The following is a 14,536-nucleotide window of genomic DNA, read 5'->3' as shown; positions in this document are numbered from 1 at the left end:
GAGGAAAGCAGCTCCTACGCTGAGACTGGCGAGGAAACCTGATGGGATTTGGCCAGGTCTTCAGGCTAAAATCAGAAACATCTGTACTATACTACCCCAGGCCCTGAGCCAATCCACCCAGAGTTTTGTGGCTTGGGCCCATCTAAGTCTATTATTGACTGGGCCAGCCTGCCTAGTTTCACAAGTAACAGGAAAGCATCAGAGCTACACAAATGATCCTCCAGGGTGGGGACCCAGCTCCCTGCAGGTAGATTTCTCCTTTTATCTGATTTGCTCTCCTGGCCAAAGGACAGCTCTTCCTTCCCTCAGCCTCTTGATCTTCAAATGCGATACTGATGTTAATGGGCTCAGAAGCAGCATGTTCTGTGTTAGTGGGACACTAAAGGGCAGCGAGAGTTCCCAACACTCGGGATAAATATGATCAGCTCATCATTGAAGCTCATCTGTGCCCACACCTGAGGAACAAGAGAATGGGTAAGAAGGGAACAAACACAAAAAGCAATGAAGCAAGAGACAGGGCCACAGCAAAGACATGGGAAAGCAGGAGGGAGGCTTTCAAGAGAGCTGGGTCGCCTGCTCATAGCTAAGGAAGCTCAGGATTGTTCATCACGAAACAAGACAGCAAGAAAGGTAGAGACCTTAGCTCCTTGACTAACAGACTGCAGCGGCAGATAGGAGGGACGGTGTGTAGTACAGGTGTGACAGTAACAACAGCGACTATCGGGAGGGAGCGGCACCTGGGCAACGGGAGCAAGCAAAACACAGACAAAAAGGTGACATTAAAGGAAGGCAACAACCATACCCAATACCCTGTCAAGTACGCTCCAGACCAGCCTCATCTCCTGGTTGCATTAACGGCTCTCTCAATGCAGGATACAAGTTAAGTGCCCAGCCCTATTGTCAGTTCTTCTCTGGGTTGTGCATGGCTGAGGTATTGCCCACACTAAATTCGCCCCCTCTGCCCCCAATAGATCTCCCACCATTGCTAGTGTTGCTACCGTTCCACCGGTGGGACCTTGAGAGAAAGCAACGAGCCAGCAGTCATAAAACAACATCTACTGCCATGCTGTGTACTCAGCACATAACTACAGAATAAAGCTCCTGCAGCCTTGTGTACACTAGGGTTCCCGCCAACGCATAATAATCTTATTGGGCAGAAGAGCAGACCGGGAAAGCTAAAACGTACTGCATGGGAGAGAGAGGGGGTGTCACTCCACTATCTACTGCGCTCACACCATGCAAAATACAATCAAGAAGCCACAAATCTGAAGCCAACTGCCCCAATCATACGTACTGCGGATTTCCTCACGCCGACTCTGGGTTTAGGCACCGGTTTGGAAGATTTCGTTTCTATCATTTCCGCTGCCGAAGCACCGGTGGGTTTTGATTTTTGGGCTTGGAGGGCCAGCTGATAAGCGACTTCAAACGCTTGTCCCAACGTCAGGATGATTTCATACGTCAGGTTCTTTGGAGAAACCACACGGAACAATTTCAGAGCACCACACTATGCTCGCTAAGAAAATCCATGCAGTAGTGGGAAATAGAAAAGCTTCCCTTGGTGACAGAGCTTCCAAGCAGGGCCTAGAACAAGCACCATCCACAGGAAGGCCAGCTGCTAAATGGAGGCTGAGTTGGGCCTTTGGACTCCACAGATGGTCCCATTCATCTTTGGTCCACAGTTGCAAACCCTGTATTATCTGTTGCAATAGCTATTCTGCATCAGCTGTCTGTCTCCCCGCATGCCTGGAGGGTTGACGCTGAGCAGAATTCGGAGCCTGCACAGCACATGTTTGCCCCCACTGGCATGCAGAACCATCTCCAAGCCCATTATTTTCCCTTCAACAGTATTTCACACTGAAAGGAGAAAGCCTCACACATTTCGCACAGGGAACATGCTTGAGAATACAAATGAGCTATGTGATAACATGCTCCGCCCTGCATCATATGTTAAAAGGCTCTTAAATCAGTCAGTTACACCGTATGTAATTGAGAACTTATCAGGGTTTTGTTCACAGCACATTCCCTGGGAGCAAAAACCCTTTTTCCATTTTAGTCTGCATTGGAGACTTCAATAATGAAGCCAGACAAATGTTTTTACTGTCAATAGAGCTGTGAAAGGAAGAGGGTTATTTTGGTGCAGAAACAGGTAGAGAAGCACTAGAATGGGATTGGCTTTTTTTTTTTTTATGGTTTCCATCTAAGCCTGGGCAATAGAACACTGAACACAGATATAACGAACCTGAAATGCACCATGGTTATTCCAAATTAAAATATGCCACTGGTGACTTCCTTATTAGGCAGGCCAAATAAATGTTTAGAGACATTTTTCTATTACTGGGCTAGCGTGATACACTTCACTCCTGGGTGGGGCTCAGTGTGAAGTAAATTATGCTGCAGACGCTGACCTCTCAGACTGAAATGCAGATTACAAGCTACACACAGCAGTCAACTGGTAAACGACCAGTCCCACTTACACACGATGGGAGAGTTAGTGGGGTTGATATGGGTTATGGGACATTACTACTATGTACAGGGCAAGCAAGACAGTAGGAGACAGCAACGGCAGTATGCAGTGAACTGGAAAGTAAATCCTTTTGCTGTTGTCGGTACGCCCATGTGTTCCACCACTGCAATTGTTTATTGAAGGGTTAGCTGCATTGATAGGATCTGACGCCACAGCCTGTACTGGGCAGAGTGAATTTGCTGGAGGTGACTGGTAAGATGCTCAGTAGAGAAGTGGTGAAAAGAGCACATTTAAGGCCACTGTCACCTTGGAAGGCTTCCCAAGTCTATGTGGCAAAAAAACAAAAAAAAAAACAACAACAAAAAACAGTGGTCCGGGTCATTTAAACTGGACAGACCCAGGCACAGCCTACACACAGGTTTGTCACTACACCTATTGTGGTGGGGGAAAGGGGGTGACTTTTCTTCTGAAATAGTCATGGTACAATCCCCCTAGCAAGGATGCTGTTACACTGGCATAAAGACTCTTATACGAGACAGCTGATATCCATGTGGGAAGGGGAATAAGCAATACCAGCATTAGGCACCCTAATGCCCATGTAGCTGTGGCCGTGCTAGGGGCTGTATTGGTATAGTTAAAGGAATACATGTGTGTAGACAAGGCCCGAATCCCTGGAGACTCACTGGAGGGAACAATCTTGCCCCAAAGGATGGGCTAGGAGCTAATGATTTTTTTTTTTCTCCTTTCTCCAATTTCTCTGTGAAGAGCTTTAATACGACATCCTCCGCTGTCATCTCTGGCAGCAGAATACGCATCATACATGGATTATCTACCAGTGCATAAGGATATGGCAAGAGCTAGAGAGGACAGCTCAGTGCTCTGGGCATGTTTGGAATAGCACTCCTTGGATTCACAGGTTCAAATCCCAGCAGTGTCCATTTGGCCCTTCCTCCTCGTAAGAAACAGACCCAGTTCCATGGCAGGGGTTTGCCCTAGTTTCTTGGGGAAATTCCCGCTGCGCCCCTGTTGTGCAGCGAGCTGGTCAGTGCCCTCCGCTCCCAGAGGCGTCTGCCACCTATGGATGGCTTGTGCAGCACTTTGTGACGCAAGGCATGGCAAGAACCCTTTCATGCACATGTGCCACTCACCACATCGACGGTGCTGAAGACATGGCAGTAGTGGTGGCTGGTCTGCAGGTCCTTGGTGATATAGGCGAACGTGCAGAGATCTTCGGGGTCCTGGGCTGCACAGGAGATGTTCCGGATTTCGTGCTCGGCGATAACATTCTATCAGAGTTAAACACAGGCAGCCAATTTTGTGGGATATATAGATAGTTGGATTGTCCCACACTATCTCCTCCTAGGGAACAACAGCCACCCTATCCAAGCTCAGCAAAGCACCTAGTTGAACGCACGTAAGAGGGGGTGATGAGGGAATTCAGGTACAAATTGAGGGGAGGTCCTGGCTGTCCTTTCCAAGTGATCTTAGCGCTTGTAGGAAGGTTATTCTACTTCTGTCCATTCTAACAGAAAGGTTGACACAGGAACAGTTGATGCTTCCCATCACAGCAGGACATCGCCCAGGGCCATTTTTAAATCAACTCCGGGTTTTCACCATGTGTTACTACTACAGTGATCTGAAGACATTTGACAAACAGAGCAGCATATTGCAGACAAAGGGCAAACAGACAGATGGGAGATGCTGGGAATGAGGGAGGCCCTAGCTGCCCCAATCCTAGTCCCACAGCTTGTTGGAGTCAAAGGGAGGAATTAGAGAGGTGGTTTGGTTTCTCGGGGAGTAGCTCACAGCTAGCCCCAGAAAGCACAGAAAAAAAGGATATGGTATATTCTTAGTCTAAGGAGATATGTAAGAGCACCTCTCAAAGGGGGAAAACAGTATTCCCAGGTTGTGCAGCCATACAAGTGGTCAGCCAGCAGGGAGCGCTAGCAAAAACTGTTAGATCCTCCTGCTCCAGTAATGCGGTGTTCTTCTGCAGCACCTTCTGGTGAAAGTGCTTCAGAGTCCAGCACCAATAGTTAGTACCTCAAAACATCCCCATGCAATAGGCTGGACTTAATCTCAGTTTACAGACTACTGATGCAAGAGGCGGATTCTCCTGTGGCCAGGCTGGCTCCATAGGGCTAGCCAGAGCGTACTCATGTTTGTGGCTGTCTAGTCAGCTGATAGGACTTGAAGCCACATATAGCAGATGAGTGAGGAGACGGGGGCACGTGCTGTCCCATCTGAACGCTACACTGAGGGCATTCTAAGCATACCTTGTTAGAAGCATCTATGAACTTCACCCCTTTGTAAGTGATGGATAATATTATGGTTGGGATCTTCTTCATATGCTCCGTGGATTTCTGCAGAAATAAGAACACAGATGAAAAGGTACAAATTAAACACTTCCTCCTTCAGTGGGACTCCACAGCTCTCATTTGGGGTATTCCTGGGAGGGATCTGAGTAGCCAGCAGAGTGACCGTCACAGGAGCGTGTGGAGCTCTCAGCGGGAATTTTTGCCTAGTGTTCCAGACCAGAAGAGGGACCCGTACACCTTGTGCAGCAAAGACCCTCTTTCCCAGTGTTTGAAATCTGAAGGGGGGAGGGACAATTTGGTGACGTGCAGCCTGAGAGGAACAAAAATTACACTCCAAGGCTTTCACCAGCCATGCCAATGGCACCATTTCCACACACCAGGCCGGCCTTCCTCCTGAGCAGCCGCTTCAGCCCTGCACAGAGGGAGACTCCATGTGCACCCTCGGTCTCCACAAGCTGCACGCTCCACACCATCCATGCTTCTCCTGGCCGCCACCCACCTACCCTCATCTTCGCACAGGCATCCTGCGTCGACTCCGTCCCTCGCAGGTCTTTGATTAACATGGAGCCCAGATACTATTGGAAACAAGGAGAGGAAAGGATGCTGCTGTTAATTGGCTTCACTGAGCTTGGAAGCCTCAAAGGCCACTCCTGCCCCCAAAGCAACGTAGAGCAAACTGCTGAAAAATCACTTTCCCCATCACCCTCAAGGGAGAGAGGGTCACATGCAGGTCTGGGGGATCCTCTCACTCTCCTTCTTTACACCCTCCAGCAATATTGTGGTTGTAGTCCCCATCCTCCCAGCAAAGTCGACTTGTCTGGACTCCTCCCAGAGCCAGTCACGACTGTAGACCAATGGCTAGTGCCCACTCCCTCCAAGGGACTGAGCCCAAGGCTCTGCACAGCAGTCCTAGCTAAGGCCAGGGATGGAGACCAGTGACTGAGCCAGGCTCCCCCAGGAGCAGAGTGCACACTCCACTGAGTTGGCAGAAAGGATCCTCACTACAAGTGCCATGGGGGAAAAGGGGCTGCAGAACCCCAGTGAGGGTGAGTGTAACCTTCCTGCAAGCTGAGAACTGAGCACAAACTCTAGAGGCCTCCTGGACGCAAGGAGCTGAAATCCACTTACGTTGGCCTCATACCCGCAGGACTCGAAGATGAGCTTCTCAGGCTGGTGTTGCCAATTCTGGACAGGCGCATATGGCGCAGCGAGACTTGGGGGCCTGAGAGTCAGTCTGGACTCACGATGCTCCTCCTGAGGGGACAAGCACAAGCGTAAAAGCCTCAGAGGACTCAACCAGACATCTAGCTCTGACACACGCAGCACGCGAGACAGGAAGCCCCAGGGGAGAGCGTCCAACCAACACCAACGTGCTTCAAACAGGCACAGTGATACGGCAGCTTAAGAAGGTGGAAGAGCCCAGTGGCCATTCTCTGCTCAGCTCCGGTTCAATTCTCAGTGCTGACAGCCCAGCAAGAGCATCAACCAACCAATCTAGGGGAATTCTTCAGAGGGTGTAGGACAGCCAGCGTGCGCATCACTGATCTCATCCTCCAAACCCCAGCCAGCTGCTATCTCATAATAGCTCCCAGGGTCCCCCAGACATCAGAGCACAAGGGAAAATGCACCCCAGGAAAAGCAAGTCCTACGTGCACGGGACTGCACGGGGTGGTCATGTCCCCACTTTACAGATGGGAGATGACGCCCAGAGAGGGGAAGTGACTTGCCCAGGGTCACAGAGCAGGTCAGTGCAGAGCCAGGAACAGAACCCAGGTGTTCCACGCTAACCACCAGGCCACGCTGCATCCCCTTCGCACTCTGAGCACCCTTCATCTAGCAGTCAGAGAGTGCTTCACTAACCCTATCTGGGGGACACAGGTTTGTCTCCCAGCCACACTGCCGGGGAGCTACGCAGGCTCCCATGCAGAGGAACCCACAGGAAACAAGCTCGCTCTGACCTGTGCTTTGTATCTGTCGGCTCTGGCGTGAGAAGCAGCATCATGGCCACTGTCATGTCGCCTCTTCCCAGTATCCCCCGAAGGCAGCAAGAGCTCCGCAGACCTCCCCGTGTAGGAGTCAGTCTGGCTCAGCGGTGAGGAAGTCTGGGACATCAGATCCTGGCACTGGAGGCAGAGACAGACACAGATCTAAAGACAAGTGGCCTGAGTGGGCACATTCCACAATCCCTGCCTGCTAGCTACGGCGGTCGCTTTGTGTTTTTAAAGAGCACGTCTCCTTCTGGGACCAACTTTGCCAACGAAGAGCATGGAGGCCAGAGCATGGAGGCCAGAGCTGGGAGTGTTGCTGGTTTGACTAACCCCCTCCTAAAGCCACCTGTGGTTTGGAAGAGGAAAAGCAGTACAACGGAGGCAGCTAACAGGGTCTTCCCTGCAGAAGTCTCCTTTGTGATGCATTGGCCTGGCTCTGCTCTAAAAAACATAAAAAATCTCGCAGGTGCTGTAAGCCAGAGTCCAGCCATCTCAGGGGTACACCAGGGACATATTGTGGGAATGGGCAGTTAATTGATTTTGATACCAAACCACTAGACAGTTCTTTAACTCACCTATGTAGGCATGGCACTTCCCCAGCCACCACTAAGACTGTTGATTTAAAGTCAAGGATGGCCTAAAAGGTGGCCGACTTCTGACGGCTGTCCAGGGTGCCGTGCAGAGACTGGGGTGGCTTGCTCAAAGGCGAGTGCAAACCAGCCTTTAATTCCAGACTAAAGCCACAAAGGATATTCAGCTGGGATGTGGGCAGCCCTTCCTTTCCAGGGGAGAAGTCTGGCACTGCAAACCCTACCTTGCCAATGCCTGCACAAAGGGCGTGCAAGACCCTAGAGTTAATGGGACCTGTGACTTCTGGCCCGGGTCTGCTCTTCTCTAGGACAATTTCCTTTGCTGTCTTCTGTGAAAGGCATCAGGTCGCCAGACAAGTTCTCTCCTCAGCCTCACCCCACAATCGCTTAAGTTCTGACATGGCCTCACTGCTGCAGCATCGGACACTTTGCCACCTTTACTGTGTGTTTATTCTCACTAGAGGGCAGACATCCGTGGACTGACTTTTGGCCAGGATCAGCCTTGGGTCAAAGCACAAAAAAATGATGCATTTAAAGTGGCATCATAGAATTTACCAACCCAAAGACTGAGGCCCTAGATAGCACAGTGATAAGAGATCAATCCGAATGCCTTACAACGGCTGGCTATAATTGCGGGGAAGAGAGAGAGTTGCCCCGGTACGTGCCGATCCAGGGCCCAGAAGACAATGCAGGGAACTCAAGCTGGTGCTTGTGGGAGCTCACAGCTGCAACGCGCATTAGTTCCATTCAACACCCTCGCTTAATTTTCCATTGACATCCTTCCGTTCTGCAATGCCAGAATCGGGCTTTAGGAACTCGGCAGCTGTAGCATCAGGAAATGTTACAAATGGCCCCATTCTCTTCTACCGCCTCCCTACCCAGCATTTCAATCAGCTGACACTGTGCCAAGGCACTTCCTTCTATTCCTTCAGTCCTGTCCATCTCAAGAGGATGTTTCAGAGAATCTTGGATTCTCAGCTGGCTGCTTCCCATCTGGGCATTTGCTATCTACAAAGTCTGCGATTCAATGCTAGTGGAAGGTGCAGGATTCAGCGCCATGGGGACCCAAGTCCTCTCTGTATCCAAGCAAGTACAGGTTGAAATGACAAGACAGAGCTACACCCCTCCTCCCCACCATGTATTACATCCCCAGGCTGAAGGAACCAGCTCTGGGGGAAGGAAGGGGTCAGAGTAGAGGGAAGTCATCCTCATGCTCAGTTCTTGACCTAGGAGCACTGAAGGCCCTCTAGTGCCAAGTGTGATGGAGGGTTTTGTGCTATGGGCACTGTCCACGAGGAACTGGACTGAGACCCAAGCAAATTTCACCCAGACCAAACAGCCATCAGAGGGCGCCAACCTGGGCTGGAATAGAACCAGTGACCCAGAGTGGAAAGGATCCAGGACACAGGAGGCCTCCCTATTTGGTGTTTAGAAGAAGTGTTCCAAGAAAGCATTGAGGTCCTGAGCTTGTGACCACTGCCATGTATTGCCACGGACACCTTGGGAAGGCAGAAGCTGTGAGTCTACCCAACATGCCAAGCCCTCTACCCACAAGGTCAAAACTCACATGTGTCTAGAAAGCATAACTGGCACCAAACCCCAGTCAGATGCCAGAACTGCTGCCCTTTCCTGGCCATGCCCCTCGGACAGGGTGCCTCTAGCTCCTCAACCCCCTCCTCAGCCACACACATATATTAGGGACACTACTGCTACAAGCCCCCCTCAGGCCTCTGCTGCGGTTGTCAGGCCATTTAGAGAGGCAGTGCAGCCCAGCTGCCTCACTGTCTTGGATCCCAGAGCAGCAAGCTTTGCATGGGCCATTCATCTGGAAGTGCTGTTAGAATTAACTGCTACAAACACTGCACGGAAGTGGGATGGAGGGGAAGTTCTCATTGCCCCAAGTGTGTCCCAGTGACAGAGCCCATGCTGCAGATGTACTGGTGCTTCTGATTAAAAATGAACTGGTTGTGATGTTTGCCTTAACCAGAGATCCTGTTTGAACTCTATCAGCTCTTCCAAGCTTGTACTTATGTCTCCAGACCTTAAAAAGCAACCAAGTTCAACCAGATGCAAACGGCTACAACCTGCTTACAGCCAGTCTTTGGCATGGAATCTGCATGAACAGCACAGCGTGTAAAGTATTCCAGGTATTGCTACACATACCCACTTGGAGGAGTACTGCTTAGCTTAAATGCACTCTCTCCCCATACACAAAGCCAGAGGTGCTGCTCCCAACCCCCAACCGCAAGTTCCAATTTTTTCCCCCCAAAGTAACCAGTGGAAAAAAATTCAGAAGGCAATTTAATTGACATTTGAGAGCTAGGAAGAACATGCAGCCCTTGTCTGAGCATCTCCAGTGGGTCATTTTGCTTTTTATAATGAAGGTTAAAGTGTCTAGGTTGGAAACCTACTTCTTTAAAAAAAAAAAAAAACACTGATGCACGTCTCTGAAACCGCTCTGGAAATTTACTACCCACAGTAAATATTTCAAACAAGTTAACTTATAAAATATTGACACAGAGCAAGGTTATTTTTGTGGCACCTTTTAACTAACTCTCCTTGGAGAAATTCAAGTGCTTTCGAGAGAGAATGAGGCTCAGAGAGAAAGGGCGAGCATGTTCTCGCTTTCCCATCTGTGCCCGGATTCCCATCTGGAAATCTTTTGTAACACCTGAGCTCTCAGTGAGCACATTCCCCCGGTCTCAGATCCCCAGAGGTCTCAGTTGTTTATCAAAAAGGAGATTTCTGAGGCAGACTTGATTTTAGTTTCTTAAAAAGAAAGAGGCGAGCCAGCACAAAAGAAAACATCCTCGCAGTGGCTGACAGTGCTCCATGCAGATGTATCAATCAGGCAGCCAGCAACACAAACAATGACTCACCCTCAGCTGTGAGAACCGCGGTGGTTTCTGGGGTGGCTCCTCGTATGGTCTGTCCGCCAAGGAGGCAATGATTCGCTTTCGATGGCCAAGCAAATTCACCTTCAGCACCTGGAGCCAAAGGGGAAGGTTAGCTCAGTTCAAGGAGGGTGGGCAAGGATTTCATTATCCTTTTGAGCATGTTGTGCAATTTTGTATCTTCTTCTAGTCAAACTAATAGCTGTCAGTTTTCAGCTGAGAATGGGAACTGCCCACTGCCGGGCCTCCCCTCGTCACCGTGTTTGCAGATACTGTTCAGCATCTCTGCTGTACAGCTTAGTGTCATTTCTTGTCAGTTTCATCCCAAAGCAGAGGAATTTGGTACAGCATGAAATATACTCCTCCTCCTCCTCATTTAGCACATATGCACAGCTCCACATTGGCAAGCTGCTGCGTAAATAGGACCTAATCCATCAGCCCCCCGGCACTGCCTTGTGAGATCGGTCAGCATTAACCCCAGGTAACAGCTGAGAAAACCGACGCATCCAAAGTCACACACAAGTTAGCATCACAGTCGATATTAGAGCAGAGCTGTTGCTTGTTTTCAACCCCAAACTTAAGCCACTAGAACATGCTGCCTGGTACCCCAACTGCATACAAATAACTACTGTTTGTTCTTTAGGGTTTGCACCCTGAAAAAGTAATCACTGCAGTTGACAGGTTACATTTTAATTAGACAAAAGACAAAGGGCTGTTTTAAACGCAGGGCCATGCAAGAATCAATCACATGAAACAGCGACAGAGAAAGGAAAGGAATCAGAATAGACCCATTACAAATGGTACTCTCTCATTCACACCAAAGAACGGTTCTACGTATTCACAAGCTCTCCCTGAGTTAAGACATACTCAAGCATTTTTCTAGTCCACGAGTATTTGGAATGAAGGTGCTGGGGCACAGAATCATCCTACACGGGCACGGATTCTCCCTGCACCTTTGTCTTTGAAGAGTGTTATGACATTGCTGCACTGGGTCTAACAAACCTCTCTGCAAGTCGTACCCGTCTGGAGGGAACCTGTGCAGGGTTAATAGCAAATGCAAAGCCAGTACCTACATTTACTATTTCAAGCTCCCAGAGGTTTTTCACAGTATCAATAGAGCTGTAGCCACTTGACAGGAAGGACTGAATGTAGTCCTGCAGCCCCAAAGAGTCAAGCCAAGCAGGAACAGAAGGCTGGCTGTTCCCATCGCAACCCAGAGATTTCACCTAAAAATGGACAGGACAAGAAAGGGTTAAAAAGCCTCTGGGATTCCAAACAGCTCAGATTCCAAAACCCACAATGGCTACAATTAAAGCCCCATGTAACTAAAGAATTATAACGGGGATTTCTACAGTGACTTCCACATGAAGATTTCAAAGCATTTTGTAAGAACCAAGTAGGCCCCAACCCTGGAGCCAGGTAAGCATTTCTCCCATTAACAGGCGGGCAACCAAGGCACCAAGGTTCACCAACATGCCCAAGGATGCACAGTGAGAAAAATCGAGAAAGAATCCAGGAATCCCAACTCCGAGTCCCGTGCTGTGTTCACTGGATAGCATTCCCTCCCTTCCGCATTTACCCTTTAAAGCACAGAACCGCACAGCAGCCCAGGGGGAATACGTTCGTAAGTTGTAAGTGTCTTTAGAATGTAGTGAAGCTCAAATGCCAGTCAGTTGTCTATTTGGCTGTGTACTTTGGGCGGAGGTGCTTTTCCCGAAGTAGGACAGTCACGAGAGCACAGCTTTCCTGTCCCACCCCTGGCTTTAGCCTGAGAAACCGATTTTTCTTGCCAAAGATGACCTTAAGGTCTGTGCGCTTCAGGAGTAATTGGGCAGCTGGGTCCAGCCGGGGGGAGGGAGAGGCACAATCCAACACATGTGCGCACTTGGAGAAAACTGCCAGAAAAAGGAGACCCAGGGGACTGTTCCCAATACCAGAGGCTGGAAGGAAAATCTCTTGTTGGTCAATTTAATGCTCAGAAAAGTTGCTGTTTTAAATAGCCCTGGAGGATGGAGTCCCCCCATTATCAGGTGACAGACAGCAGAAGGACAGGCCCTCTCTCTGGCTTCCCCATCAAACAACCTTAGTCCTGACTGGGACGTGCACTGCAGAACTGAGTGCCATCTCCACGGCCCATTCAGTCCTTAGCATCGCTATTGAAAGCATCATAAAGGCAGCAGTAAGTGCCAAAAGTGCTGGTGGTTTTCTGATGTGGCAACTGCCCACTAGCAACTAGACAAACCTCCTCTGAACCCCACTCCTGAAGTCACTTCACAGCAATGACAAGGGACTAGTGTGGCGATCCAGCAGCGCACTGGCTAGCTTCAGCACCAATTCCAAGCCCCGCTCCAAAGTAACTGGAGATGGGAACTGGCTGGTGGAAGAAGCGGGAACGTTCTCATCTATTTACATGGCTGTTCACATCCTACCCATCTTGCAGCTGACCAGGTCCGTCTGCCCTTTGTGACCGCACCCCAAAAAGCACGTCAGAGGAACTGCTAAGTTCTCCCTTCAACTCTTGGGCATATTTTCCTCTGACAAATGGAGCTGGAGAGTCGCTCCACTGAACACATGCCATTTATTTCATTTATGCACTAGCGGGAGGCACCCTGCTGCCCACAGCCTGGATGACGCTGTTCCAAGTGCCTGAAATAGCCTCATTACACGCCGTTGGCACAGATAAGTTAGCGTCCAATTTCGCAACACAGCCCCTGGCAGAGGCCTGAGAAATCAGGTGCAAGAAGAAGACTGCCTTGTTTCAGCACTTGAGCCAGGTTAGTGTATTAGCGCTAATTCAAGCTGGGTCACAGGACCGTTGGCTGTAACTGGAAGTACTGCCGTGAGGTTATATTGGGCACTTGCTGAGTGTGTGAGAGAAGGGTGGCAGGCAAACTGAGGGCAGCCATAGATTTCACTGGCCATAACAAATACCAGAGCAATTAGACTTCAGTGCAGCTGGAGAAAGCTTTGGAAGAGCCGAAAGCTGAGTGAAGTTCTTCATGCTCCTGTCTACGTTTGCCGTTTGGGGCTCTGGCTGCAAGTGGCAGTACCCCAAAAATAGGATGCTCAAAAAGCCATCTCTGGAATACCAGTGACCACGCTAGTACTTCTTGCCAGGGGCGATGCCTTGTACATCCCTAGCATTAGGGGACTCTACTCTTGAGTCCTTAATGCAAGCTCTCCACAAGCCTTGTTGTTCTTGCACCGTATGAACACAGAGCAAAGCTCTCAGCGACCAGAGAGAGAAGCAGAGTTCCTCCCAATGAAGCGTGGTGCTCTCTGACATGCCTGCATAGCCCGCAGGATTCGCAGCTGCGGTTCTAAGGAGCCTGGTGTTCCGGAGCAGTCACTCAGCCCTGTAAGCCACATCCTTCTGGTGGCTCCCTACAGTCCAGATGCACCAGTTCATACCCACTCAGCTCAGCAGAAAAAGAAGCCTCTGCTTCTCCACAAGCTTAAAACCCAAGTACTGTCCCCCTACTGGCCATTCCCATCTCTGGTGTGGGATGCTCTATTGATATGGTCGTAAGCCCTCTTCTCGATGGCACTCTCCCAGAGAGTAGCTCTTCAAATAGCCAGGGACTGTATCTACAGAGGGATGGCTGGGGTTACATGCTTTGTTTGCTGCACCGTGGCCCTCCGCACCACAGCCATGCAGTTTGAGAGTTGCTAGCTCCATCAACCCGATCCCCACCTGTGCTGCAGCAACGCAGCGATTAATACAACTGTCACCTTGGGAAGGGGACGTGCAGCCTGGAGAAGTTTCCTGCGGTGCTGCGGGTCGCTAATCCCGATCTCCCGAAGGTCCTGATCTTCCATTACGTTACAGCCCTGTGGAAACAGAATGAGAGAGAGATGTGGCAGCAGAGTGCAGCGGCAGCAGGACCAGTTGCTGAAGTAGGAACAATGTATGTTATAGCTACCTTCCCCCACCCTTCCTACTCTGCTCCCAGGTGAGAAAAGGGAGGCCGCTCTGCACCAGGGGAATATGCATGATGCTTCACAGGATTGACTCCACCAGGGGGCAGAGCAATAAAATGCTCTGACTAAGCACGCTTCATCTCTAGCCCCTTCACTCCATGGAGCCACTTGACAACAACATCTGCAGGTTTCAGTTGTATTTCCATAAGGTGTCTCTCCCAGGCTGATACCCATGACATCTTGTAGCAGCTGGCACTCAAAAGCCATGCTGTAGCTCTTCAGTGCCCTCCCAGGATGCCCCCATGAGGAACGGGGAATTCCACAGACAGCTTCCCCTCCAGTGGGTTTCTCAGCTTCACAT

The 14,536-nt window shown here is 50.0% G+C and overlaps 1 protein-coding gene across 25 annotated transcripts in view; it reads right to left on the bottom strand.

Moving 5' to 3' along the window:
* Positions 1-14,536, bottom strand: part of ANKS1A (ankyrin repeat and sterile alpha motif domain containing 1A) — a 163,217-nt gene that overhangs the window by 6,986 nt on the left and 141,695 nt on the right. For 11 of the 25 annotated variants that reach the window (XM_065591695.1, XM_065591690.1, XM_065591688.1 and 8 more), the window contains 10 exons: positions 13,987-14,085; positions 11,328-11,480; positions 10,240-10,347; positions 6,741-6,905; positions 5,911-6,036; positions 5,160-5,357; positions 4,741-4,827; positions 3,613-3,750; positions 1,295-1,465; positions 639-737 (listed from right to left, as the gene is read on the bottom strand). In XM_065591695.1, coding sequence (XP_065447767.1) covers positions 639-737; positions 1,295-1,465; positions 3,613-3,750; positions 4,741-4,827; positions 5,160-5,357; positions 5,911-6,036; positions 6,741-6,905; positions 10,240-10,347; positions 11,328-11,480; positions 13,987-14,085 — 1,344 coding nt within the window. Of the gene's footprint in view, positions 1-638; positions 738-1,294; positions 1,466-3,612; positions 3,751-4,740; positions 4,828-5,159; positions 5,358-5,910; positions 6,037-6,740; positions 6,906-10,239; positions 10,348-11,327; positions 11,481-12,683; positions 13,419-13,986; positions 14,086-14,536 lie in introns of those variants that run through there. The other 14 variants (XM_065591698.1, XM_065591699.1, XM_005309688.5 and 11 more) reach the window with 4 other exon arrangements.

Source organism: Chrysemys picta, chromosome 4 (genome assembly GCF_011386835.1).
Source record: "Chrysemys picta bellii isolate R12L10 chromosome 4, ASM1138683v2, whole genome shotgun sequence".
Taxonomy (NCBI): domain Eukaryota; kingdom Metazoa; phylum Chordata; order Testudines; family Emydidae; genus Chrysemys; species Chrysemys picta.
Note: the sequence above shows the minus strand (reverse complement) of the source record. Positions and strands in the feature narration are given on the sequence as shown.